At 43.8% G+C, this 26,125-nt stretch overlaps 1 protein-coding gene across 2 annotated transcripts; it reads right to left on the bottom strand.

Annotated features, from left to right (window-relative positions):
• Positions 1–78: 78 nt before the first annotated feature.
• LOC120017728 (sideroflexin-1-like) lies at positions 79–15,263 on the bottom strand. 2 transcript variants are annotated; one of them, XM_038960678.1, is made up of 11 exons: positions 14,925–15,263; positions 10,527–10,713; positions 9,554–9,724; positions 8,140–8,238; positions 6,305–6,380; positions 6,116–6,201; positions 5,763–5,890; positions 4,953–5,002; positions 4,392–4,441; positions 4,117–4,164; positions 79–3,933 (listed from the first exon to the last, which is right to left on the bottom strand). In XM_038960678.1, the coding sequence occupies exons 2-11, from the start codon at positions 10,688–10,690 to the stop codon at positions 3,837–3,839; spliced, it is 969 nt and encodes a 322-aa protein (XP_038816606.1). In that variant the 5' UTR covers positions 10,691–10,713; positions 14,925–15,263; the 3' UTR covers positions 79–3,836. The 2 variants fall into 2 exon arrangements, with proteins under 2 accessions (XP_038816606.1, XP_038816607.1); XM_038960679.1 differs by lacking the exon at positions 4,117–4,164.
• Between the last annotated feature and the right edge of the window lie 10,862 nt (positions 15,264–26,125).

The following is a 26,125-nucleotide window of genomic DNA, read 5'->3' as shown; positions in this document are numbered from 1 at the left end:
ACAATGGTGTGGAACGTTCACTTTGTCTTAATTTTGTTCCTGAACAGTACAGTAGGTCTGTGGCCTGAGAAAGAAAACTCACATTTCAATCACTTTATTCTATAGCTCTTAGTAAATGTCTTACATAGTCCAGGTGTGCCAGAACATATTCCAACTCAAAATGGAGAGGGGAAAAACAAGTAGTGAGCACCAATACTGACAACTACATGGGTACTGAACAACCGTGAATTACTGGACATGGACACACATTAACATGAAAACATTCATGGAGTGTAGCGACGTCATAGATTGTCTTCAGTGTTGTGCCTTCAATGTGCTGCCAAGACCAAATTCCATGACATGCCAAAGCTAACCTAGAGATATATTTAATAATATATAAATACAATAATGACATGCCTAAGCACCTAGAGATATATTTCATATGAAAGTTATTGCATGAAAATATCCTGACAGAGGATCGTCATATTAAGCTGAAGCCGATGACAAACGCTAAAGACCACTGCTTTTTCAATCTCAAGCCTTGCATGTTTCTGTCAGCACAATCTAGCTATAAAAAGGCTGGGCTATAGGTTCATTTTTGTTCTAGTCACATTTCCTTGCCCTCCCCTCCAAAAGGACCAGAAAACAACTAAATGGGGAAAGCTAAATGGCGGTGATAACATAAAGCTAGCTACTGCTGGATAACTTACTCTAAGCTCATAGTAAACTGTGACTTGGTTTATATCATACACATTGTCAAGCACATTATGGAGACAGTACAAACATTTCCAATACATATGTGTATATATAAAAAAAAATAAAAGAAAGAAAAGTGGTACCCCCACCCTTTACATTGGTTATTACACAGCACCCAATCCAGGCCCAAACATACAATGAAGAGGGTACCTCCTTTTATAGTAATAGGTGAGTGAATGACTTTACAATGGTGTCAACTTGCTCATGAAATATATGGTATTTTATTCAATTATGGACACAAAAACATTGTGACTAGTGGAATAACAATTTACTCTGTGTGTGTGTGTAGGTACAGTACAGATGAACCAGTATCTACTGGAATTGGGGTTAATTCCATTTCAATTCAGTCAATTAAGAAGGAACTGACTCCAACCCTGGTATTTACAGTTGAAAGCCATGGCATAATGTAGTGTTTACTGTATGGCCATAACACTGTGCTGCAGTGCATCTGATCGTCTATAGACAATATACATTTTCAATAAAATGTATGAGGAGCCTAGCCTGGTTCCACATCGGTTTGTGTTATCAAAATCCTATGGTCATTGTCACCCTAAACAAGACCACACAAACAGAACTGGGACCAGGCTATGCGGATTCATTACAAAAAAAAGCGTGGGGGGAAAAAAACAAGTTTCGTATCAGTCTGTGAGGAGGAGATTCATTCATGTCTTCTTTGCATAAATATCCACTGATTTCATTCAGAGGGAACTACCAAGCAGAGTGGTTTGGTAGACATGCAATACTGACTGACAGAGGAAAAGGTGACCTATAACCTGGCAAGACCGCACAAAAAGATTTGGGACCAAGCTACATGGCGAAGCCGTACTAAAGTCAGCCGGGACAATATTGATGGGTAGTTTTGACAACTATATTCAAACTCTGACTCACAAACACACTGAAAATGTGTAATAGTTGTTCTAACTTCTAGCTGAATAAAACATTGCCACCAGGTGGAGAAATGGAACAGTGCACCCTGAAGTTTTAAATCTCCTAATACCTCGCCACCATTTATTTGTTAAATATATCCTCTGTTACATCATCTTAATCCCAGAAAAATATACCTGTTGTACATACTATATTTCCACCACAAAGTTACTCAGTTGATACGGTACTATGAAATTGTCTAGACTACTAAACAACCATATCATTACTACACTTGACATCTAGCTGGATATTCAACAACATTAATATACTGTATTATAGCCCAGGTTTGATCAGGAATGCTCTAACTAAGCCCAGATTTTCCACACAGGAACTAAAGATCCAAGCATTACTTCCAACTGTCCTACAATCTAATCGACGATTTCCTTTTACACAAGGTTAAAGGGATACTGCCAGATTCGAGCAATTAAGCGTATGCTAGCGAACATGTAGACTACCAATCATTGTGCTAAAACTAGTTAGCCTTGGCCCGCAGAAATATCTCTAACTTCCATCACACTGCATGTAGAGACATACAACTGGTATCCACGAGTTCATCAGAATCTGGGTAAGTGGAAAATGCCAGAATCTCCCTGTATCCCTTCATGACCATGGGCTGCATTTACTAAAGACAACCACGGGCCACATTAAATCAGCTTGGGAGCCACATTTGGTCAGCGGGCCTGTAGTTTAAGAGCCCTGGTTCTCACAACTTTGTTTTATGACAATAAAACGATATTTGGTACACATCACCACAACACAATTAATCTAAAGCTAACATATAGACTGGGATTCATATTTACTCCCTTGCCTCTTATTGCATAAGTTGGCCCCACCACACATCTAGGTCACCACGGCAAGTTAACTCTTCTCTATTGTAACAGAAGAATGACTAAAGAGTCAATAAGCGTCACAAACTGACAGGAGGGCTGTGGCAGGGTGGTTAGGACAAAACAGACACAATTCCTTTAACATTTAGACAACACAGTACCTTCCCCTTCAATGGCAATAGTGATACACGGCACAAATGTCACCAACAATCATTCATGAGTTCCGTTGAAACTGCACAGACACGATCCAAATTCATCCATAGTGTTTCCAAATCAAGAGAGGCCTTGATATGGGGCTTAAACATTAAGCCTTGGATCCTGTCCTATAGAAACCTTTATTCTGCCATATCATTGACATCAGTGCTACTGGGGATGTGCTTACTGAAATCTAATTTAGGAGTGCTCATGCAGTGTCATTGCACCTCTAAAGGTTTTCTTGATAACACAAACACACAGGGTTCCCGGTGCACTAGGCTGAGAGAGGCTGAGGTGGGACAGCGTGTGTGCAAATACACTTCCAAGGGAGATAGAAACTGTGCTCGTCAACTGTGTCATGTTCATTGGGGCACACTCACTGGAGCAAAACATTTTGCAACAGAAAACAAAACCCTGGTAGACCCAAAAAGCAATTCAATAACAGGTCAGTCTAATGTGCTCATAAACCAACTGTTATCCTTCACTACCTGTACTAGACTACAGTTAAGCCAACTTGAGGGAGTGGATATCTAGCAGATTACATTTGACTATTTTCTAATTGCAAGTCATGAATGGGTTTCAGTGCACACAGCTCAAAATGGTACGATCTCAAACACAAGGGCAATAAATAACAACACACTTTGGGGAGAGAGAGAGGGAAAAAACAAACAAAAAAACTCTGGGGTCAAATACAAGGGGTGACATGTATGTAGTTAGTGGTGATGGAAGTAGATTTTGTCATTCTGTAACATTCACAGCAGTCAGTAACTAAACAGCCACAACCCCAGGAAGGACAAATACACCAGACTAAACCATGGTCTGTTTGTCTGTCACACTACTCTCACCTCAGGTGCATCTCATTACTCTGAAGTGGCTTCCTCGTCTCCTTTCCTTCATCTACAATGATGACCAAAACCTGACTGGTAGGCTCCCCCCCTTATTCCATCCTTTCAGATAAGGAAGCAACTTTTTAGGATTGAGACGCACCCCTCACCATCACCCTAATCAAATCCTAAAGCCTATAACAAACATAGTAAACAAACAGGTAAATACAAAAATAAGCATAAATATAATATTCTCTTTGCCTGCTGAGCTGTACTAGCAGGGTCCAGCCAGCAGAGGGGGCTGGTCTGTGGTGTGTGTGGTTGGGTGGTCCTACAGGCCTTTGTTGAAGAAGACGGTAGTAGTGTGGGGACTGTTCTGTCGTATCCTCTCCTGCAGATCTGGCTCCAGGCTGCTCACAGCCATAGAACTATATAGAGAGGGAGAGGTAGAGAGAGAAAGAGGGGATGAGAGAGTGAAAGGGAGAGGGAATGAGAGAGAAAATGATTGATTTGACAGTTGTGTAGGAAAAGCAGATCCACGGTCTATATCTAAGGTATGTAACAGATCCACGGTCTATCTCTAAAGTATGTAACAGATGGCCATAATGTACCTCTTCTGTGGGAACAGGGCACAGCACAGAGGAGTGGCAAACACCAGGCTGAAAGAGACGGGAGGTTTTGTCCAACCAGAGTTTAAGTAAACTGTGCAATACACATGGTTTGCAAATCGCGACGTTCAGTATTCAAAGCTCCAGTCCATTTAAAATGTTATGGTTAGTTTGCTTACAGTGCATGTCATTGTGAGAGGACTTATAACTGATAACATGGATGAAACGTGTACCAAACAAACAGTTTACAGTAACATTAACTATAGATAGATACTTACCACAGACCCACCAGTCCCACCTGTACTGGAGCGTTTAGGACTGGGAACCGCTGAGTAGAGAACACAGTGAGAGAGAGAAAGTGAGACTCCAACCTGAAGCAGTTTTTCATAAAAACAAAACGTATACAGACATTACACTGACAGTATTGTAGAGATTTACAGGCGTGGTCCAGATCTGTTTGTGCCATCTTGCTTATTCATATGGTCATTGGCAAAACAGCACAAACAGATCTGGGACCAGGCTAGAGATTTACTGGATGTCAGACAGACAAAGCACAGAAGCCTGGATTTCCAACAAAAATTGCATTGCATGTGTAACACAGCTGAACCATCCAGATTGGTTTGAACTCCAAATAGAGGGTAGGCCTAGTGCACCAGAGGGTAGGCCTAGTGCACCAGAGGGTAGGCCTAGTGCACCAGAGGGTAGGCCTAGTGCACCAGAGGGTAGGCCTAGTGCACCAGCAGCTACATGCCACACTCTCCCTACTGACTATAGAACCAGCTCCAGTATGCCCATTTGCTGTAGAAAGCATGACAGGCATCTGGCTGTTGTAACATTACCTTCATAAAGGCTTTCTTCTCCAGGGCGTTCATGATCACAGGGGGGATAGCTGTAGACAGACAGAAAACAAGGAGTATTTTCAAGAGCAACATTTCTGTTATTTCACAACACGTTGCTGATTCTGATAGTCATCTACGGTTTTAAGGAGGCTTTGCTAAATCATCTTTCCCAGAAGTACTGCTGTGAGGACAGTGAGTTTCAGACCAATTGATCTGGTTTGAAACTGCATGTTAACTCCTTACCCAGTGGTTCCCAAACTTTTTTGCGCTGAGGGACAAGTCAAGTCAAAAGCAACATTCATTGAACACCGAACGTGACAAGTCAGGCAAAGACAAGATGCACCAATAATGATTGGAATGGCCCCCCAGTCTACATGCTCGTTCCATGACAGACACAATTCCTTTAACATTTAGACAACACAGTACCTTCCCCTTCAATGGCAATAGTGATACACGGCACAAATGTCACCAACAATCATTCATGAGTTCCGTTGAAACTGCACAGACACGATCCAAATTCATCCATAGTGTTTCCAAATCAAGAGAGGCCTTGATATGGGGCTTAAACATTAAGCCTTGGATCCTGTCCTATAGAAACCTTTATTCTGCCATATCATTGACATCAGTGCTACTGGGGATGTGCTTACTGAAATCTAATTCCATCCTCTGGTTTGATCTGGTTTGAAACTGCATGTTAACTCCTTACCCAGTGGTTCCCAAACTTTTTTGCGCTGTGAAATATTGTGTCCCACCAGATAAAAAAAACACTAAACAATGTTCAATCCATCATGTGTGAAACACAGTGCTTACCCATAGCTGGCACAGCCATGCCAATCCTGGACACCACCACCTGAATGATGCCCGACTTGGCAGCGGTGACTGACTCCCCTAACCGGTTTCCATTCTCATCTGTCACTGGGATGCCGTACTTCAGCTCCCTAAGGAGAGGGACATAAGGAGAGGATGGAATTCAACCAAACCTGCCAGTCATGTTAATCCATGTATAACTTTTTTTTTTTTTTTTTTTTTTTTTTTACAAATACATTTGAAACAAAGTGTGTGACAGCAACCCAGTCCTAACCCCTCACAGAGCTGACCAAAAAGACAGTGCTAAGGAAAACCTTTGTCCCTAGTTAGGAGGTGTGGTCTAAACTCTAGCTCACCTCTGCCTCATGAAGGGGATGTTGATACAGTTGGCAGCAGCTACAGCAAAGAAGGGGACGAACCGGCTCATGACGGCTGGAAGGCGCTGGGGAGGGATTTTGTTTCAATGTAGATTTTTCACAGCGCTCAAATAAAATGCAAAGCAAATGTGCAAATCCACTAGAACTAAGATGATCCAGAGACAGTACCTTGGCTAGAGACTTGAGTCCCAGGGCTGTGACTACGGCTCCGGTGGTCGCACTGACGTACGCTGCAGCCAGCTGACTGAGAGAACGTCACACAAAGACATTTACACCTCTCAATTTACTGAGCCTCAATACGGTTCCTGTTCCAGGCATTTACCAAAGTCAAGTCTATCTGATTGATAAAATAATGTATATGTTGAAAGATAATGATAAAATAATTTGACTCTGAAACATTATAACTGTATGAAATTGATTAGAATCATATTATAATCGGATGATGTGTAGTTTTAGTCGGAATTAGGTTAAACAATGTATCTGTATAGTGGAATAACACAGACTGTCTGAGCAAGGCGTAGCTTAAGATTTGAACTTGGATGTGAGTGCCTAGGAAAATACCGAAGAACAATTAAACCTGTGTTTGAACCGACCTGGCTAGACCTCTGAGGAACCTATGAGAGCATAGGGAGTACTTCTCAAGGTTTCCCTAATCTCGGTGTGATGGAACTGTCGGCTGGGCAGTGATACACAGTGGTGAGAACTAGAGAGATAAAACTCACCTACTGTTTGTGCGCAGCTATAAAATGGATGTCTTTGTATAATGGACTTCAGAACATTCTCTGAATAAACTGTACAAGCCTTTTGCATAAACTGAGTCTTTTGACTAATTATTATTAAACTCATGGTCTTACAAACCTCGGGGATTGGTCAAAGCTATTGATTGATTGATAGTTATTATGATTGGGATTGAAAATTCTCGTGACACTGATACACAGACAGAATGATCCTAAATACAGAGGTCTCAGGTCACAATACATACGGAATGTAGTCAAGGCGGTCAAGTCAAAAGCAACATTCATTGAACACCGAAACGTGACAAGTCAGGCAAAGACAAGATGCACCAATAATGATTGGAATGGCCCCCCAGTCTACATGCTCGTTCCATGATGGTTTCCATCTGCATATGAACTGAGAAGCACCAGCATCGCTGGCTCCTATTCCTCATGTGTCCTGGTTAGAGTGGGTGCATCTCAATAGTCTAAAGTGGAATCATTTCCTTGTATCCTTCACTTCATCTGCACTGATTTGAAGGAACTGGACAGGTGAAATCTGATAGCAACATAGTGTAAACCTTTCACCGATCATGTTTTCAAATTGGTGCAGATGTACGAGGACGCCCCTTTAAACTATTGAGATACAGCCCTGGTTTGTACAGCCTCTCCACCAGAGGCTGTATGTATCAAAAGCCTCAGAGTAGGAGTGCTAATCTAGGATCAGTTCTCCCTTTTAGATCACAATGCATGGGATTACATGCATGGGGGGGGTGACATGATCCTAGATCAGCACTCTTACTCTGAAACATATGTTCCCAGACCAGAAAGATGTATGCAAATGCCTTGCTTCCTCTACCAGCTGCAGACATGGACGAAGGGGTACAGCTACAGCCATTCAGTTCGAATGGAGGAGCATGCTGAACTAAACAGTGGGGTGTAATACCGCTGTAAGGGGAGGAGTGTAGTGGACTGGGGTTCCACTGGCTAGCCACTGCCGTGCCCTGCAGGCCTCCATACAGAGCTAGGGGTGCATCGCAATAGTCTACTATGGTCTTCTCTCCTTGCCTCTTTTCCTCGTCTGCACCAATAGGAAGAGAGAAGACGGGTGAAAGCAACATAGGGGAAGTGTTATGGGGATTTGCTCCCACCTATCCATGTCCTTTCAGATCAGTACTGATGAAGGAAAGCAGATGCAGAGAGGAAGCTAGCTAAGGCTATGAGATGCACCCTAGTACAGGTACAGCAGGGCTGGTTAAGTAATGTGGCGTTAGTGTTCCCAGTCCCTACTTGGTGGTGAGGGCAGCATCTCCACTGCGGTTGGTGTAGTTGACCACAGCGTTGAAGGACTGGTTCACCCACTGCCAGAACACCACTGCTGGAGTCGTCCTGGAGGAGAGATGATGAAAACAAGGGAGAGAAGGGTAGGGCAAGGATAGAAAGGGAGACAAAGAAAGTGTGTGAACAAGCATTAATCATTTCAGATATTTAATTCAGAGGCAGAATGCTTGAATTAATCATTCAAACAAAGCCAAACCACAACTTGTAAAAAGGTAAAAATGTCACTTTCCACTTCTGTGCACGGTTTACATAATTTAGTGTTTTTATTTGATTTAACTAGGCAAGTCAGTTAAGAACAAATTCTTATTTAGAATGACGGCCTACCCCGGGCCAAACCCTAACAACGCTGGGCCAATTGTGCGCCGCCCTATGGGACTCCCAATCACGGGCGGCTGTGATACAGTCTGGATTCGAACCAGGGTCTGTAGTGACACCTCTAGCACTGAGATGCAGTGCCTTAGACCGCTGAGCCACTCTGGAGTCCAGTGTGACTATGATTGTATGCCCTTTACTCTTCAGACACACAACAATAGCTGCAGTGTGCTACTCTGGTCTTGCCCTGTGAGCAGGAATGTAAAAGGCACAGTGGAAGGTATGCAGACAGAACATGAAAACAATCCAAGGCATCCACATGCTACAAGGACAATGGCGGTATCCTGACCCTCATTAAACGGCTTAGGAATTTTCCTTTCCGATGCCCTCAAGATAAAACATTTGTTTTTTAAAAGTTTGACATATTAGCATATGCTCTTATCCAGAGCAATTAGGGTTAAGTGCCTTGCTCAAGTGCCCATCGACAGATTATTCACAGTCGGCTTTGAGATTCTAACCAGTAACCTTCCGATTACTGGCCCAACGCTCTTAACCACTATGCTGCCTGCCGCCCGAATACACAGAACACTGCCATCGAACCCAGTCTTCAGTTGAAAGAGAAGAGACCACACCGTTTGGGAAAGTCAACTGCATAGGTTGTTTATGCCATTTGGTGAGAAATTCTAACATGCTACATTTATTCTATGCACTTTTTGTCCTGGCATAACTTACTATACAGCAAGAGAGAAGAGCATGAGCAGCCCATATGGTGTATGTGATTAAGTTAAGCCAGCCAGCAACAGCACGCACCATCCACAGCGTGGGTGGAGATTTAATCCTCATGAAGAATGTTGAAATATCCCTGCTGTGCGGTTAGTTGCCGCATCTCTGACATGTGCCTCTACATTTCAATCTGCAACATTCTTAACATTTCACCTCATCAGATCTTCCTCTTCCAGTACGCTGCTCTGTGCGTTTTTAATTTAGGTGTTTTACACACAAATTGCATTTAACATGTATTGAATTGAAAGGTCATCCACCCCAGTGGTACCTGTAGAATGTGAGCATACAGCCGGTGATGGTCATGTTCATGGGGACCTGGGCAGACATGCGTCCCACCACCACCATCTTCTCTCCGGTGTCAGGGTGGAAGGCAGAGTCATAGACGTACTTGGCTCTCCACAGCTCATCTTCTGTCAGACCTGGCTTCACCACTCCTAACCTGGACACAAGCACATCCTCTAAACAATGAATGAAACACATCAATTCTTAGCATCGGGGCAAATTATTGCAATGTTTGATTCACAGAAACAAGGGCTAAAATAAATATAGGCTAAAGCTTCACCTACCTACAATGTTTTAACAAATCAAATTGTATATTGGACATGTTTTGCAGATGTTAGCACAGGTGCAGCAAAATGCTTATGTTTCTAGCTCCAACAGTGCAGTAATACCTAACAATACACACAAATCCCCAAAATATTTTTGCATTTCTTTATAACAAAGACAGTCTTAGACATTTATTTTGGTGTTTTCAGTTCATCTCTGATGTAAGAGAGAAACCGGTATGACAGATGTTCCAACCTACAAGCCTAATTAGTGGCCTATGTCTACAGATGTTTGTTTGTTTATCTTATTACACCATGGGGGGACAAGAGAGATATCAGGTTAAGGTGACCGCTAGCTAGCTCCTTGAACTCCTCAGTTTAGACTAGAGACAATGTTGATTGAGTTCATACTCATACATAAATGCATTAATGAAAATTGATTCCTACCCAGAGGCCAGTGTAACTTCCAAATTACCATTCACATTTTAGGCCACAGTAAACCACCCCTCTAATATAACCCAATGTCAACTGCACTACCACCCCTACATTCATCTCATCCCATTAATCTCTCACTCTACACCCTTTCAATACCTGTAGAACTCTACAGAGACTGGTGTGTTCTCCAGCATCAGAGAACTTGAGGATGTTCCTGGGATCAACCACCCTCCTCCCTTAGGTGTCCTCCCCCCTCCGTACCTGTAGTTCTCCACAGTGACCCGTGCGTCCTCCAGTGTCTTAGAGGACTTGAGGATGTTCCTGGGGTCGGTGACGAAAAAGAAGTGCTGGGCGCGGCCCATGAATGTGCTCTGGTCCCATCGCGGCTCCTTGATGTTAATGTCCAGGGACAGATCTCCAGACATCCTTGAGTTTACTATAAAACCGCCTGACAACAGAAACAAGTGTTAGTTAGAAATGTGATTATTCTCTGCATATTTGACAAAGACTTTCTCATTTAATTTCTTTTTTTTGCCCTGTAACATTAGAAAGACAAAAATTGGCCTTGGATGAATTCAACCAGCTCATGGAGCCTAGTGACTCGAGCAGAACTCAAAAGGCAAATGATAAAAGATTACTCCTCCTTCCTAGTTAGGACTAAGCCCCCCCCACCTCTCTGATCCATGTATAACTCCCTCCCTCTACATAACCTACCTCAACAGCCAAAACACACCTCCTGATTGGAGGGGCCCTCGCCACCTCTAGTATTCTCCCCAAATCATAATAAAAGGACAAGGAGGCTATCATCAGGGCTGTTTCTATTTGAGCCAACTGGTCACTGTAGGAAGGTAACGGTGTTGTTAAATACAGAAAGTCTGGCCTTAACCAAATTCTCTGACTATGGAGATTGTCCCAAACTGCATCAGCATTATTGAAGTGAATTACATTGCCATCCTGAATCTTCTGCCAGCATTTTACACCCAAATTCAACCTGAATGACGAGCAGCCCAGCACTCAGTTTGAGAATAGGCCTACTGGCTGTCTTTTACATGCATATCTAGGCCATGAATCATCTGACCAAAGCTATATCAGAGCCTGGCAGTACAACAATAAACAAACTGAGGCATGAAAAGTCTAGCTTCAAACCACTGGAGTTATCATGATGTTTGGTTTCCTAGGTAATGAGGTGATAAACAGTTCTTTCAAGCTGAAGGTTACCAAAGTAAGTTCATTGCAATGTGGCTCAAAACATGATTACCGCTACTTCAAATTAATGTTGTTTCTAGCTGCCTGAAACATGTTTAGGCTATGTGCAATGACATGTTTAGGCTATGTGCAATGAGAGGATTTTATTTATTTTATTTTTATTTATTTTACCGTTATTTTACCAGGTAAGTTGACTGAGAACACGTTCTCATTTGCAGCAACGACCTGGGGAATAGTTACAGGGGAGAGGAGGGGGATGAATGAGCCAATTGTAAACTGGAGATTATTAGGTGACCATGATGGTTTGAGGGCCAGATTGGGAATTTAGCCAGGACACCGGGGTTAACACCCCTACTCTTACGATAAGTGCCATGGGATCTTTAATGACCTCAGAGAGTCAGGACACCCGTTTAACGTCCCATCCGAAAGACGGCACCCTACACAGGGCAGTGTCCCCAATCACTGCCCTGGGGCATTGGGATATTTTTTAGACCAGAGGAAAGAGTGCCTCCTACTGGCCCTCCAACACCACTTCCAGCAGCATCTGGTCTCCCATCCAGGGACTGACCAGGACCAACCCTGCTTAGCTTCAGAAGCAAGCCAGCAGTGGTATGCAGGGTGGTATGCTGCCGTAGTGACACGTCATTTTAGCAAAAAATTACATGTCACATATCAGTTTGCAAACAATGTAAAAAAAATATATAATTGAGTTAAGAAAGCCGCACACAAACATGGTCTCTTTTTTGTTTTCTTGAGTAAGGCAGCTCCAAAATGCAGGTGTTTCAGTCTAGCTCAGTGCTTTCTGTGGTCGTAGGGCAAGCCAGCAGAAAATACGGAGCGTTGCACCGTTATTGGCTAAGTGTTTGGTCACTCATGGGGACACTACATCACCGCCAAGTCTAAAGGCAGAGCTAGAAAATTCAAGCCCCTTGGGTGCTGCCATAGAGTTACATTAGAAGTGCCCATCTAAGAAGGCTCAAGGTCATTGGCCACAGATAAAACTACATCCAATCACGCTAGATCTACAGTAGTTTTCAAAATCTTAGCTAGTAGTCATCATCATGAATCAAGTCAACAATGTACTGGCAAATCCTTTTTAATCTTGGTCATATGAAGAGAAATTATAGATAAAACGTATCGGTGCTAACCGGCCATAAACATTACACAACAAGCTGGAAATTGTAAATTCAACAATGAGTGGTTTGGAAGGAATCAGTGGCTAACAGCAAGCATTGCAAAGCAATCATTAGCCTGGCTATATGGTCCCAAGTCTAAGATTAAGGGTCTCTTTACCTAGTTTAAAATTATAAACATTCAATATTAGCCATGCTGTCAATGAAGCATGATTTGTGCCCCCAATCAAAACAACTTAACTCGGGAACAGCAAAATCTGACTTTAGTGAGTTCAAGACAACTGGGATCTCGGGAAAAACAAGCTACGGCTGGGAAAATACATTTTGAACTTTCATCCAACTCGGAATTGTAAATCGGGAATCTTTCTAGAGCTACAACCTCATCATGATTCAACCTTTTTGTTTTGTTCCCAGTTGTCTTGAAAAGCACCATAAATCCAGAGAACGACAGACCTTGATGACAAAATTTGCCCACGAAGGACCGCCGTGCTACCTTCCTGTTCAAGTGAGCACAGCACAACAAGGTGAGTCCAAAAATGTATTGTATGCTGCTGCATAAATGATGTAATATGCCAGGGAGACGTGTATACTGTAGCTAAGAAAGTAATACTAAGTGTATGTTGTGTAGTAAGCTGTTAGTAGGCCATGTGCTTCACCCTAATAATTTGGTCCTTTTCCCCCTCATAACTTAGCCTACTGTTCTAACTTGTGGTGCACATGTAGCCTATAACCTGTTTTTGAGGAATGTAATTGAATATTGTAAGAGCTTTCATTGTCTGCATATATGCCCCCTTTATTTATCCTATAGTTCTGACTTGGTGTACAGGGAGAACACTAAGAACGGCCAATGATTATTAAGGATTTGCCTGTATATATTGTTTTTTTTTACTGCTGCTCTTTAATTACTTGTTACTTTTATCTCTTATCCTTATTTTTTTTAAACTGCACTGTTGGTTAGGTGCTCGTAAGTAAGCGTTTTACTGTAAGGTCTACACCTGTTGTATTCAGCGCATGTGACAAATAAAATGTGATGTTCTGAATTCTGTACATTTCAAAAGTGCTGAACAAATAGTTTTATTGACTACATCCGTCCTAGCTCACTCATTAATGTCTTAATCGAAATTACAGATGGCCTCTTATCCGCTTGTCTTCCCCTTATGCCTTAGCTTGTACATCTCAATTGTCAGAAGAATCCACATTTGTTAAAGTAAGTCAGCCATGTTTTTTTAAGACCGTAAATGAGTCTGAATGAAGTGCTTTGCTGCCAGACACGGCACCGCTGATAGCCAGGTGTAGCAGTGGTATAGTGCAATTACTGTATTGTTTAGTGTTGTGGCTTTGCTGGCATGCATCCCATCCCCAAATTTTTTTTTGTTGCCCCACCAAGATTTACATGCTAAAATCGCCACTGGAGAGGATAGTGCATATGCATTGGCCTATATTTTGTTATGCAAATCAAGTTGTAAGCCTAAACACATCCAAAACAATTTGCAGTTGTTTTCACATAATAGTAAACCAATTGTTATGTCTATACAATAACCACCTGTGTAGACGTCATTGCGACATGGTATGAATTTACAAATTCTGTACTTAAGCCAACTGGACAACAAAGCTGACCATCAAATACATTGTTACACCTTCCTTCTCTTTGTCAACATATTTCAGTAAGACAACGTGGGAAAATAAGTAACGTTAGCTATTGTAATCAACAAAGTGAACCTTGATGAACCCAAGATTTATTGCAATAAGGTACGTGACCGGTGCAGAAGCTGACAGATGGGCTGTCTGTCACAAGACATTTCTGGCATTACTATAGGCAGTATCACTCAATGCGTGACACTCACGAAAAGTAAAGGAGAAAGCAAGACCAAAACAGAACTGTGCCTAGGTACAAATTGTTAACATTACTTGAATATAACGTTAGGTGACTAGAAATCAACCTGCACTTAGCATCACGCTATTGACAAGTCATTGATTCAGCGATGTGACATTTAGTGAGTGCAGTTGACATTAGCTAGCTAACGTTACTTAGCTAGCTAAAGTTAGCATGCTCACGTTTAGTTAACCAGCTACTTTTCTCAGTTTGCGTGTCAAATATTGAAGCAGTAGAATGAGAGTCTGACAGACACGGTCTTGGTATGAATTACTATATTGTGAACGAACATGGTGACTTTAGTTAGCTAGTTATATGGCTAACCTCTAACTAGCACGTCACCACGTTGAAAAAAAGGAAACGACCGAACGACAGCATCTTCGTGTTAGCTCGCGCTAGCTATACATTTACTGCATGCACAAACCCTGCCAACAAAAACATACATACCTTGGTTCAATGTCCACCAGCTGTGTTCACTATATAATTGCAGAGAGCTGTAAAACTGTGACCTCTCAGTGATATCACCGAATGGATTGATGTACACGGTGCCAGTCTCTCTACCTTGAAAGCTGAGGAGAAAAGACGGGGTCGTCCTTTGTTACCACAACCACAAAGTCATAATTATGACTAAACCCCGCCTATTTCTACAATTGATCTTCTTAAAATCTTAAACCTGGCCCTAACCTTAAACTTGACAACTTAGCTAACCGTATGCATAGCCCTAACATTAAATTAAGACCAAAAAGCAAATGTTTGTTTTCATGAATGTTTACGATATAGCCCATATTGACTTTGTGGCTGTGATTACTAGCTAGTGACAACCGGAAAAGGGCGGTGTAGAACTACAGCATGTTTGTCATTTGTTCCATAGCGATGGGAGGTTGGCTAGAATCACTGGGCGTTGGTAGCAAACGGAAAATGATTGGTTTATTGTATCTGCCTAGCCAAATACTTTCAAAAACAAACTTCTCAAATTGTAAAATATATGTATTTCAATAAGATTGACCTGGACAAATCAAGATTATATAAGAGATAAATCGTTTTTTCCCCGGACATAAATATATATTTTAAATAATATTTTTCTATTTCTCAGTCTATCAACGTTGCTACATTTTGGTGCGAGACCTTCCTCAAGCCTTCAAATGTTCCTGTGTCCCTCAACTGAAGGTGAACAAAACAGTATTTTCCAATCCCACCAGAGCCCAACTATGCATGAACAGCCCAGTGGAAACTAACTGTGTGACTCACCACAGTGATCCCATGACTCACCAGAGGTTCTTTCACACCCACTATTTGAGAAACAGCTTGAACTGAGCAAAGTCTTGAGAGAGGGAAGTATAAGAAGTATGTTTTGCATCACAATGTGTGCGTATGCAGCACCATATGATTCATCATATGATTAATGATTGATTCACTGACAATCTATATTTAATAATAAACTGAAGATGCTTTCAGTCATAACTGAGTTTATAAACTACAGTAGACTACTGGCCTACATTTCCTTCATTATCCGAGATTTTATACTACTACCATGATATGGGGCATTACTCAGACAGAAGATTGTAGCATTACATCTCTCCCTGTCACCCAGGAACACTAGCCATGTATTCTTGTCAATTACAATAAGTTCTAGCTTTAATACCTAAAATATTTGTAATTGTGCTCCTACATTTCCCAACTTTGGTGCTCTGCCCTTTGCCTACTTTGTGAACCTTGTAATGTAATTACAGAGGGATAGACACAAGCTATAGTATGGGAGTAGTTAAGACACTAGCTATAGTATGGGAGTAGTTAAAGGAGTAGATAAGACACTAGCTATAGTATGGGAGTAGTTAAGACACTAGATATAGTATGGGAGTAGTTAAGGGAGTAGATAAGACACTAGCTATAGTATGGGAGTAGTTATGGGAGTAGTTAAGACACTAGCTATAGTATGGGAGTAGTTAAGGGAGTAGTTAAGACACTAGCTATAGTATGGGAGTAGTTATGGGAGTAGTTAAGACACTAGCTATAGTATGGGAGTAGTTATGGGAGTAGATAAGACACTAGCTATAGTATGGGAGTAGTTAAGACACTAGCTATAGTATGGGAGTAGTTAAGGGAGTAGATAAGACACTAGCTATAGTATGGGAGTAGTTATGGGAGTAGTTAAGACACTAGCTATAGTATGGGAGTAGTTATGGGAGTAGTTAAGACACTAGCTATAGTATGGGAGTAGTTAAGTAGTATTCTTATACCTCCCAAGACAATTGTCACTGTCCAGAGCAAATGAGATGGTGCTAATGTGTCCTAAGCCATCCACAGGTGTCCAATGGTAGGGCAGATGGGCGTGCTGTGCATCTCTGTGGGCGGATTTGATTATGCTGAGCCGCGGGGCACCGGTCTATGGCCTGTAACGTGAACAGGCAAAGCGGTGAGGGAGGAGCACTCTTCTCAAATGGAACAGTAATCTGCACCGTTTGGTGATGTTGTCAACAAGGCAGCATGGTGCATTGCCCAGAAACATACAACATCTCTTTTCCATAAAATATACACTACCGGTCAAAAGTTTGAGGTCACTTAGAAATGTCCTTGCCTAGAAGGCCAGCATCCCGGAGTCACCTCTTCACGTTGACGTTGAGACTGGTGTTTTGTGGGTACTACTAATGAAGCTGCCAGTTGAGGACTTGGAAGGCATCTGTTTCTCAAACTAAACACACTAATGTACTTTTCCGCTTGCTCAGTTGTGCACCGAGGCCTCCCACTCCTCTTTCTATTCTGGTTAGAGCCAGTTGTTGCGCTGTTCTGTGAAGGGAGTAGTACACAGCGTTGTACGAGATCTTCAGTTTCTTGGCAATTTCTCGCATGGAATAGCCTTCATTTCTCAGAACAAGAATAGACTGACGAGTTTCAGAAGAAAGTTATTTGATTCTGGCCATTTTGAGCCTGTAATCGAACCTACAAATGCTGAGACTCCAGATACTCAACTAGTCTAAAGGCCAGTTTTATTGCTTCTTTAATCAGAACTACAGTTTTCAGCTGTGCTATCATAATTGCAAAAGGGTTTTCTAATGATCAATTATCTGTCACGATCGTCAACGGGACTGAGAGAGGACCAAGGCGCAGCGCGTGGAAAGTACATCTTCTTTTTATTTAAAGAAGGAAACAACAAAACAAACCAACAAAACAGACGACCGTGAAGCTATACAAACATAAGTGCTGACACAAAACACTTCGACATAGACACAGCTAGACTACTATACTAAACATAAACCCAACTACTCTAATAAACCCCCTAAACCTTACAACCACCCTAGACACTACAAAAAACACATACATTCCCCATGTCACACCCTGACCTAACTAAAATAATTAAGAAAACAAAGAATACTAAGGCCAGGGCATGACATTATCCTTTTAAATTGATAAACTTGGATTAGCTAACACAACGTGCCATTGGAACACAGGAGTGATGGTTGTTGATAATGGTCCTCTGTACGCCTATGTAGATATTCCATAAAAAATTTGACGTTTCCAGCTACAATAGTCATTTACAACATTAACAATTTCTACACTGTGTATTTCTGATCGATTTGATGTTATTTTAATGGACAAAAAACATGCTTTTTTTTCTCCAAAAACAAGGACATTTCTAAGTGACCCCAAACATTTGAACGGTAGTGTTAGTTTTCATTGAGAAAGCAGATAAAGCATTTTAATCACTTTTGCATGTGAATATGCAGAATCAAATCAAATCAAATTTTATTTGTCACATACACATGGTTAGCAGATGTTAATGCGAGTGTAGCGAAATGCTTGTGCTTCTAGTTCCGACAATGCAGTAATAACCAACGAGTAATCTAACCTAACAATTCCACAACTACTACCTTATACACACAAGTGTAAAGGGATAAAGAATATGTACATAAAGATATATGAATGAGTGATGGTACAGAACGGCATAGGCAAGATGCAGTAGATGGTATAGAGTACAGTATATACATATGAGATGAGTAATGTAGGGTATATAAACATAAAGTGGCATAGTTTAAAGTGGCTAGTGATACATGTATTACATAAAGATGGCAAGATGCAGTAGATGATATAGAGTACAGTATATACATATACATATGAGATGAGTAATGTAGGGTATGTAAACATTATATTAAGTGGCATTGTTTAAAGTGGCTAGTGATACATTTTTACATAATTTCCATCAATTCCCATTATTAAAGTGGCTGGAGTTGAGTCAGTATGTTGGCAGCGGCCACTAAATGTTAGCGGTGGCTGTTTAACAATCTGATGGCCTTGAGATAGAAGCTGTTTTTCAGTCTCTCGGTCCCTGCTTTGATGCACATGTACTGACTTCGCCTTCTGGATGATAGCGGGGTGAAAAGGCAGTGGCTCGGGTGGTTGTTGTCCTTGATGATCTTTATGGCCTTCCTGTGACATCGGGTGGTGTAGGTGTCCTGGAGGGCAGGTAGTTTGCCCCCGGTGATGCGTTGTGCAGACCTCACTACCCTCTGGAGAGCCTTACGGTTGTGGGCGGAGCAGTTGCCGTACCAGGCGGTGCTCAGCCCGACAGGATGCTCTCGATTGTGCATCTGTAGAAGTTTGTGAGTGCTTTTGGTGACAAGCCGAATTTCTTCAGCCTCCTGAGGTTGAAGAGACGCTGCTGCGCCTTCTTCACAACGCTGTCTGTGTGGGTGGACCAATTCAGTTTGTCCGTGATGTGTACACGAGGAACTTAAAACTTTCCACCTTCTCCACTACTGTCCCGTCGATGTGGATAGGGGGGTGCTCCCTCTGCTGTTTCCTGAAGTCCACAATCATCTCCTTTGTTTTGTTGACGTTGAGTGTGAGGTTATTTTCCTGACACCACACTCCGAGGGCCCTCACCTCCTCCCTGTAGGCCGTCTCGTCGTTGTTGGTAATCAAGCCTACCACTGTAGTGTCGTCCGCAAACTTGATGATTGAGTTGGAGGCGTGCATGGCCACGCAGTCGTGGGTGAACAGGGAGTACAGGAGAGGGCTCAGAACGCACCCTTGTGGGGCCCCAGTGTTGAGTATCAGCGGGGTGGAGATGTTGTTACCTACCCTCACCAACTGGGGGCGGTCCGTCAGGAAGTCCAGGACCCAGTTGCACAGGGCGGGGTCGAGACCCAGAGTCTTGAGCTTGATGACGAGTTTGGAGGGTACTATGGTGTTAAATGCTGAGCTGTAGTCGATGAACAGCATTCTCACATAGGTATTCCTCTTGTCCAGATGGGTTAGGGCAGTGTGCAGTGTGGTTGCGTCGTCCGTGGACCTATTGGGTCGGTAAGCAAATTGGAGTGGGTCTAGGGTGTCAGGTAGGGTGGAGGTGATATGGTCCTTGACTAGTCTCTCAAAGCACTTCATGATGACGGAAGTGAGTGCTACGGGGCGGTAGTCCTTTAGCTCAGTTACCTTAGCTTTCTTGGGAGCAGAAACAATGGTGGCCCTCTTGAAGCATGTGGGAACAGCAGACTGGGATAAGGATTGATTGAATATGTCCGTAAACACACCAGCCAGCTGGTCTGCGCATGCTCTGAGGACGCGGCTGGGAATGCCGTCTGGGCCTGCAGCCTTGCGAGGGTTAACACGTTTAAATGTTTTACTCACCTCGGTTGCAGTGAAGGAGAGCTCGCAGGTTTTGGTAGCGGGCCGTTTCAGTGGCACTGTATTGTCCTCAAAGCGAGCAAAATAGTTATTTAGTCTGTCTGGGAGTAAGACATCGGGGTCCGCTACGGGGCTGGTTTTTCTTTTGTAGTCCGTGATTGACTGTAGACCCTGCCACATACCTCTTGTGTCTGAGCTGTTGAATTGCGACTCTACTTTGTCTCTATACTGGCACTTAGCTTGTTTGATTGCCTTCCGGAGGGAATAGCTACACTGTTTGTATTCGGTCATGTTTCCGGTCACCTTGCCCTGGTTAAAAGCAGTGGTTCACGCTTTCAGTTTCGCGGGAATGCTGCCATCAATCCACGGTTTCTGGTTTGGGAATGTTTTAATCTTTGCTGTGGGTATTACGTCACTGATGCACTTTCTAATGAACTAGCTCACCGAATCAGCGTATTCATCAATGTTGTTGTTGGACGCAATGCGGAACATATCCCAATCCACGTGATCGAAGCAGTCTTGAAGCGTGGAATCAGATTGGTCGGACCAGCGTTGAACAGACCTGAGCGCGGGAACTTCTTGTTTTAGTTTCTGTTTGTAGGCTGGAAGCAACAAAATTGAGTCGTGGTCAGCTTTTCCGGAAGGAGGGCGGGGGAGGGCCTTATATGCGTCGCTGAAGTTAGAATAACAATGATCTAGGGTTTTACCAGCCCTGGTAGCACAATCGATATGCTGATAGAATTTAGGGAGTTTTGTTTTCAGATTAGCCTTGTTAAAATCCCCAGCTACGATGAATGCAGCCTCAGGGTGTGTGGTTTCTAGTTTACATAGAGTCAGATAAAGTTCGTTCAGGGCCATCGATGTGTCTGCTTGGGGGGGAATATATACGGCTGTGATTATAATCGAAGAGAATTCCCTTGGTAAATAATGCGGTCGACAGTTGATTGTGAGGAATTCTAAGAGTTCCTGTATGTTGTTGTGATCACACCACGTCTCGTTAATCATAAGGCATACCCCCCCGCCCCTCTTTTTACCAGAAAGATGTTTGTTTCTGTCGGCGCGATGCGTGAAGAAACTAGCTGGCTGCACCGACTCCATTAGCGTCTCTTGAGTGAGCCATGTTTCCATGAAGCAAAGAACGTTACAGTCTCTGATGTCTCTCTGGAATGCTACCCTTGCTCGGATTTCATCAACCTTGTTGTCAAGAGACTGGACATTGGCGAGTAGTATGCTAGGGAGTGGAGCGCGGTGTGCCCTTCTCCGGAGCCTGACCAGAAGACCGCTTCGTTTGCCCTTTTTACGGCGTCGTTGTATAGAGTCGCCGGCTGGGATCAGATCCATTGTACTGGGTGGAAGGCAAAACACAGGATCCGCTTCGGGAGAGTCATATTCCTGGTCGTAATAATAGTGAGTTGACGTTGCTCTTATATTCAGTAGTTCCTCCCGACTGTATGTAATGAAACCTAAGATTACCTGGGGTACCAAAGTAAGAAATAACACGTAAAAAAACAAAATACTGCATAGTTTCCTAGGAACGCGAAGTGAGGCGGCCATCTCTGTCGGAGCCGGAAGTAGAATCCTAGTCATTACTCATGCTTAATTACGCCATTTTTGTTTTGAGCTCACTTCGCCGTGGGCAGCCCAGTTCCAAAACGAATGCAAAACGCCTTCATGGGCGCCCAGGCCAGATTAATCGAATCTCCTCAGTGTTAGTCACAGGTGAGGTCATTGAGCATAACATGGATACACGTAATGTTATTTAACTTAATAGTGTGCACGAATGGAGGCTGGTGAGAGGAGCTATAGGAGGCTGGGCTCATTGTAATGGCTGGAATGGAATTAATGGAACATTATCAAACAGATCAAACATATGGAAACCACGTTTGACTCCGTTCCATTGATTCCATTCCAGCCATTACAATGAGTCCGTCCTCCTATAGCTCCTCCTATGAGCCTCCACTGGTGTGCATGCATGTGTGAATGGGGAAGGTGTGTGTGTTTTTCAACTTTAGCCTACTGTTTAGGTCTTTACAAAAGAACTATCTATAATTTGATACCGAGCCAATTTTGGTGATGTGTTTTGTGTGCCCCAGTTGAGACTCTCTGACTTGTTTAGGATCCTACTCTATATATACAAAGTATGTGGACACCCCTTCAAATTAGTGGATTCATCTATTTCAGCCACACCCATTGCTGACAGGTGTTTACAATCGAGCACACAGTCATGCAATCTCCATAGAGAAACATTGGCAGTAGAATGGCCTTGCTGAAGAGCTCAGTGACTTTCAACGTGGCACCGTCATAGGATGCCACCTTTCCAACAAGTCAGTTTGTAAAATGGATGCCCTGCTAGAGCTGCCCCGGTCATCTGTAAGTGCTGTTATTGTGAAGTGGAAACGTCTAGGAGCAACAACGGTTCAGCCGTGAAGTGGTAGGCTGCACAACCTCACAGAACGGGACCGCCGGGTGGTGAAGCTCGTAACATGTAAAAATTGTCTGTCCTCGGTTGCAGGACTCACTACTTCGTCGGGAGCTTCATGAAATGGGTTTCCATGGCCGAGCAGCCACACACAAGCCTAAGATCACCGTGCCTAAGATCACAATGCCAAGCGTCGGCTGGAGTGGTGTAAAGCTCGCCGCCATTGGACTCTGGAGCAGTGGAAACGCATTCTCTGGAGTGATGAATCACACTTCACCATCTGGCAGTCCGACGGACGAATCTGGGTTTGGACGATACTAGGAGAACGCTACCTGCCCCAATGCATAGTGCCAACTGTAAAGTTTGGTGGATGAGGAATAATGGTCTGGGGCTGTTTTTCATGGTACAGGCTAGATCCCTTAGTTCCAGTGAAGGGAAATCTTAATGCTACAGCATACAATGACATTCTAGACAATTCTGTGTTTCCAACTTTATGATTTCAATTTGGGGAGGGCCCTTCCCCAGATTCTACAAGGTGTCGAAAGCATTCCACAGGGATGCTGGACCATGATGCCACCAATGCTTCCCCGTCTCCTTATACTGGCCCAAGAATTCTGAGCATTTACATTTTTTTTTTATTGTTGAACATAAAAGACTGTTAAAACACCAGCAAATCAGCTCCAAGGGATTTTCATTTTGGTAATCTGTTCCAAAGTATTCCCCGAATAATTTTGAGATATGTACTGTATGTACAGTAGATGATCATATTATGCAAATGTAAGCAAGGTTTGAAATGATTATGTTTTAGTCTAATATTATATCTGTTTGGGCTTCTTGCGGTCAATTTTCAGTCTACAAATTATTTGTAATTATGTGCTGGCCCCATGACCATCCACTCTCATGAAAAAAAACAGTCAATACAGTGCTTTCAGACAGTATTCACACCCATGTACTTTTTACAGATTTTGTTGTGCTACAAAGTGGGATAAAAATGTATTGAATTGTCTTTTTTTTGTCAATGATCTACACACTCTATTTTATAAATTAAACACTAACACTGTATATGTTATGCTGATGAATGAGGACCCAAAAGCGACGTAATAGTAACAGAGTCTTTATTCCAGTAATAAACAAATAATGATTCTCCTGGATATTATCAATGGTCAAATCCTCTCGTCAATAGAGAGGAACGACTGGAGACGCGACCACAGACTGCAGGTCGCTTCAGGAAGGCACTGGCCGTAGCTGACATAGACACCTGCTCACACGCAGCATCTGAAGAAGGCAAAGAACACGACAGGGCGGAACAAGGACACAGGAACAGCAAACATCAAACAAGAATCCGACCAGGCAGAAGCGGAAAACAGAGGGAGAAATAGGGGACAGGTGTGAAAGAGTAAATAAGGTCGTTAGGAGAATGAGAAACAGCTGGGAGCAGGAACGGAACGATAGAGAGAGAAAGAGGGAAAGAACCTAATAAGACCAGCAGAGGGAAGCACAGGGACAAGACATGAAGATCAAAGACAAAACATGACAGTACCCCCCCACTCACCGAGCGCCTCCTGGCGCACTCGAGGAGGAACCCTGGCGGCAACGAAGGAAATCATCAATCAACGAACGGTCCAGCACGTCCCGAGATGGAACCCAACTCCTCTCCTCAGGACCGTAACCCTCCCAATCCACTAAGTACTGGTGACCACGTCCCCGAGAACGCATGTCCATGATCTTTCGTACCTTGTAAATAGGAGCGCCCTCGACAAGGACGGGGGGGGGGGAGGGAAGACGAACGGGGGCGCGAAGAAAAGGCTTGACACAAGAGACATGGAAGACAGGGTGGACGCGACGAAGATGTCGCGGAAGAAGCAGTCGCACAGCGACAGGATTGACGACCTGAGAGACACGGAACGGACCAATGAACCGCGGAGTCAACTTGCGAGAAGCTGTCGTAAGGGGAAGGTTACGAGTGGAAAGCCACACTCTCTGACCGCGACAATACCTAGGACTCCTAATCCTACGTCTATTGGCGGCTCTCACAGTCTGCGCCCTGTAACGGCAAAGTGCAGACCTGACCCTCCTCCAGGTGCGCTCACAACGTTGGACAAAAGCCTGAGCGGAGGGAACGCTGGACTCGGCGAGCTGGGACGAGAACAGAGGAGGCTGGTACCCAAGACTACTCTGAAACGGAGATAGCCCGGTAGCAGACGAAGGAAGCGAGTTGTGAGCGTACTCAGCCCAGGGGAGCTGTTCTGCCCAAGACGCAGGGTTTCGAAACGAAAGGCTGCGTAATATGCGACCAATCGACTGATTGGCCCTTTCTGCTTGACCGTTAGACTGGGGATGAAACCCGGAAGAGAGACTGACAGAAGCACCAATCAAACGACAGAACTCCCTCCAAAACTGTGACGTGAATTGCGGACCTCTGTCTGAAACGGCGTCTAACGGGAGGCCATGAATTCTGAACACATTCTCAATGATGATTTGTGCCGTCTCCTTAGCGGAAGGAAGCTTAGCGAGGGGAATGAAATGTGCCGCCTTAGAGAACCTATCGATAACCGTAAGAATCACAGTCTTCCCCGCAGACGAAGGCAGACCGGTAATAAAGTCTAAGGCGATGTGAGACCATGGTCGAGAAGGAATGGGAAGCGGTCTGAGACGACCGGCAGGAGGAGAGTTACCTGACTTAGTCTGCGCGCAGTCCGAACAAGCAGCCACGAAACGGCGCGTGTCCCGCTCCTGAGTAGGCCACCAAAACCGCTGGCGAATAGAAGCAAGCGTACCCCGAACGCCGGGATGGCCAGCTAACTTGGCAGAGTGAGCCCACTGAAGAACAGCCAGACGAGTAGAGACAGGAACGAACAGAAGGTTACTAGGACAAGCGCGCGGCGACGCAGTGTGAGTGAGTGCTTGCTTTACCTGTCTCTCAATTCCCCAGACAGTCAACCCGACAACACGCCCTTCAGGGAGAATCCCCTCGGGGTCGGTAGAAGCCACAGAAGAACTAAAGAGACGGGATAAGGCATCAGGCTTGGTGTTCTTATTTCCCGGACGATAGGAAATCACGAACTCGAAACGAGCGAAAAACAACGCCCAACGAGCCTGACGTGCATTAAGTCGTTTGGCAGAACGGATGTACTCAAGGTTCTTATGGTCAGTCCAAACGACAAAAGGAACGGTCGCCCCCTCCAACCACTGTCGCCATTCGCCTATGGCTAAGCGGATGGCGAGCAGTTCGCGGTTACCCACATCATAGTTGCGTTCCGATGGCGACAGGCGATGAGAAAAGTAAGCGCAAGGATGGACCTTATCGTCAGACTGGAAGCGCTGAGACAGAATGGCTCCCACGCCCACCTCTGAAGCGTCAACCTCGACAATGAATTGTTTAGTGACGTCAGGAGTAACAAGGATAGGGGCGGACGTAAAACGCTTCTTGAGGAGATCAAAAGCTCCCTGGGCGGAACCGGACCACTTAAAGCAAGTCTTGACAGAAGTCAGAGCTGTGAGAGGGGCAGCCACTTGACCGAAATTACGAATGAAACGCCGATAGAAATTAGCGAAACCAAGAAAGCGCTGCAACTCGACACGTGACTTAGGAACGGGCCAATCGCTGACT

This window comes from Salvelinus namaycush, chromosome 22, assembly GCF_016432855.1.
Source record: "Salvelinus namaycush isolate Seneca chromosome 22, SaNama_1.0, whole genome shotgun sequence".
Taxonomy (NCBI): domain Eukaryota; kingdom Metazoa; phylum Chordata; class Actinopteri; order Salmoniformes; family Salmonidae; genus Salvelinus; species Salvelinus namaycush.
The sequence above is the reverse complement of the archived record's forward strand: the minus strand, read 5'-3'. Positions and strand labels throughout refer to the sequence as shown.

What these genes read in the sequence shown, in the direction of transcription:
- LOC120017728 (XM_038960678.1), bottom strand. Translation starts at nt 10,690, where the DNA reads ATGTCTGGAGATCTGTCCCTGGACATTAACATCAAGGAGCCGCGATGG. An exon ending in GATGCTGCCCTCACCACCAA is followed by an intron (nt 6,381 to 8,139) that starts GTAGGGACTGGG and finishes ACGTTCTCTCAG; the next exon opens with TCAGCTGGCTGCAGCGTACG. An exon ending in ATCCCCTTCATGAGGCAGAG is followed by an intron (nt 5,891 to 6,115) that starts GTGAGCTAGAGT and finishes CCCTCTCCTTAG; the next exon opens with GGAGCTGAAGTACGGCATCC.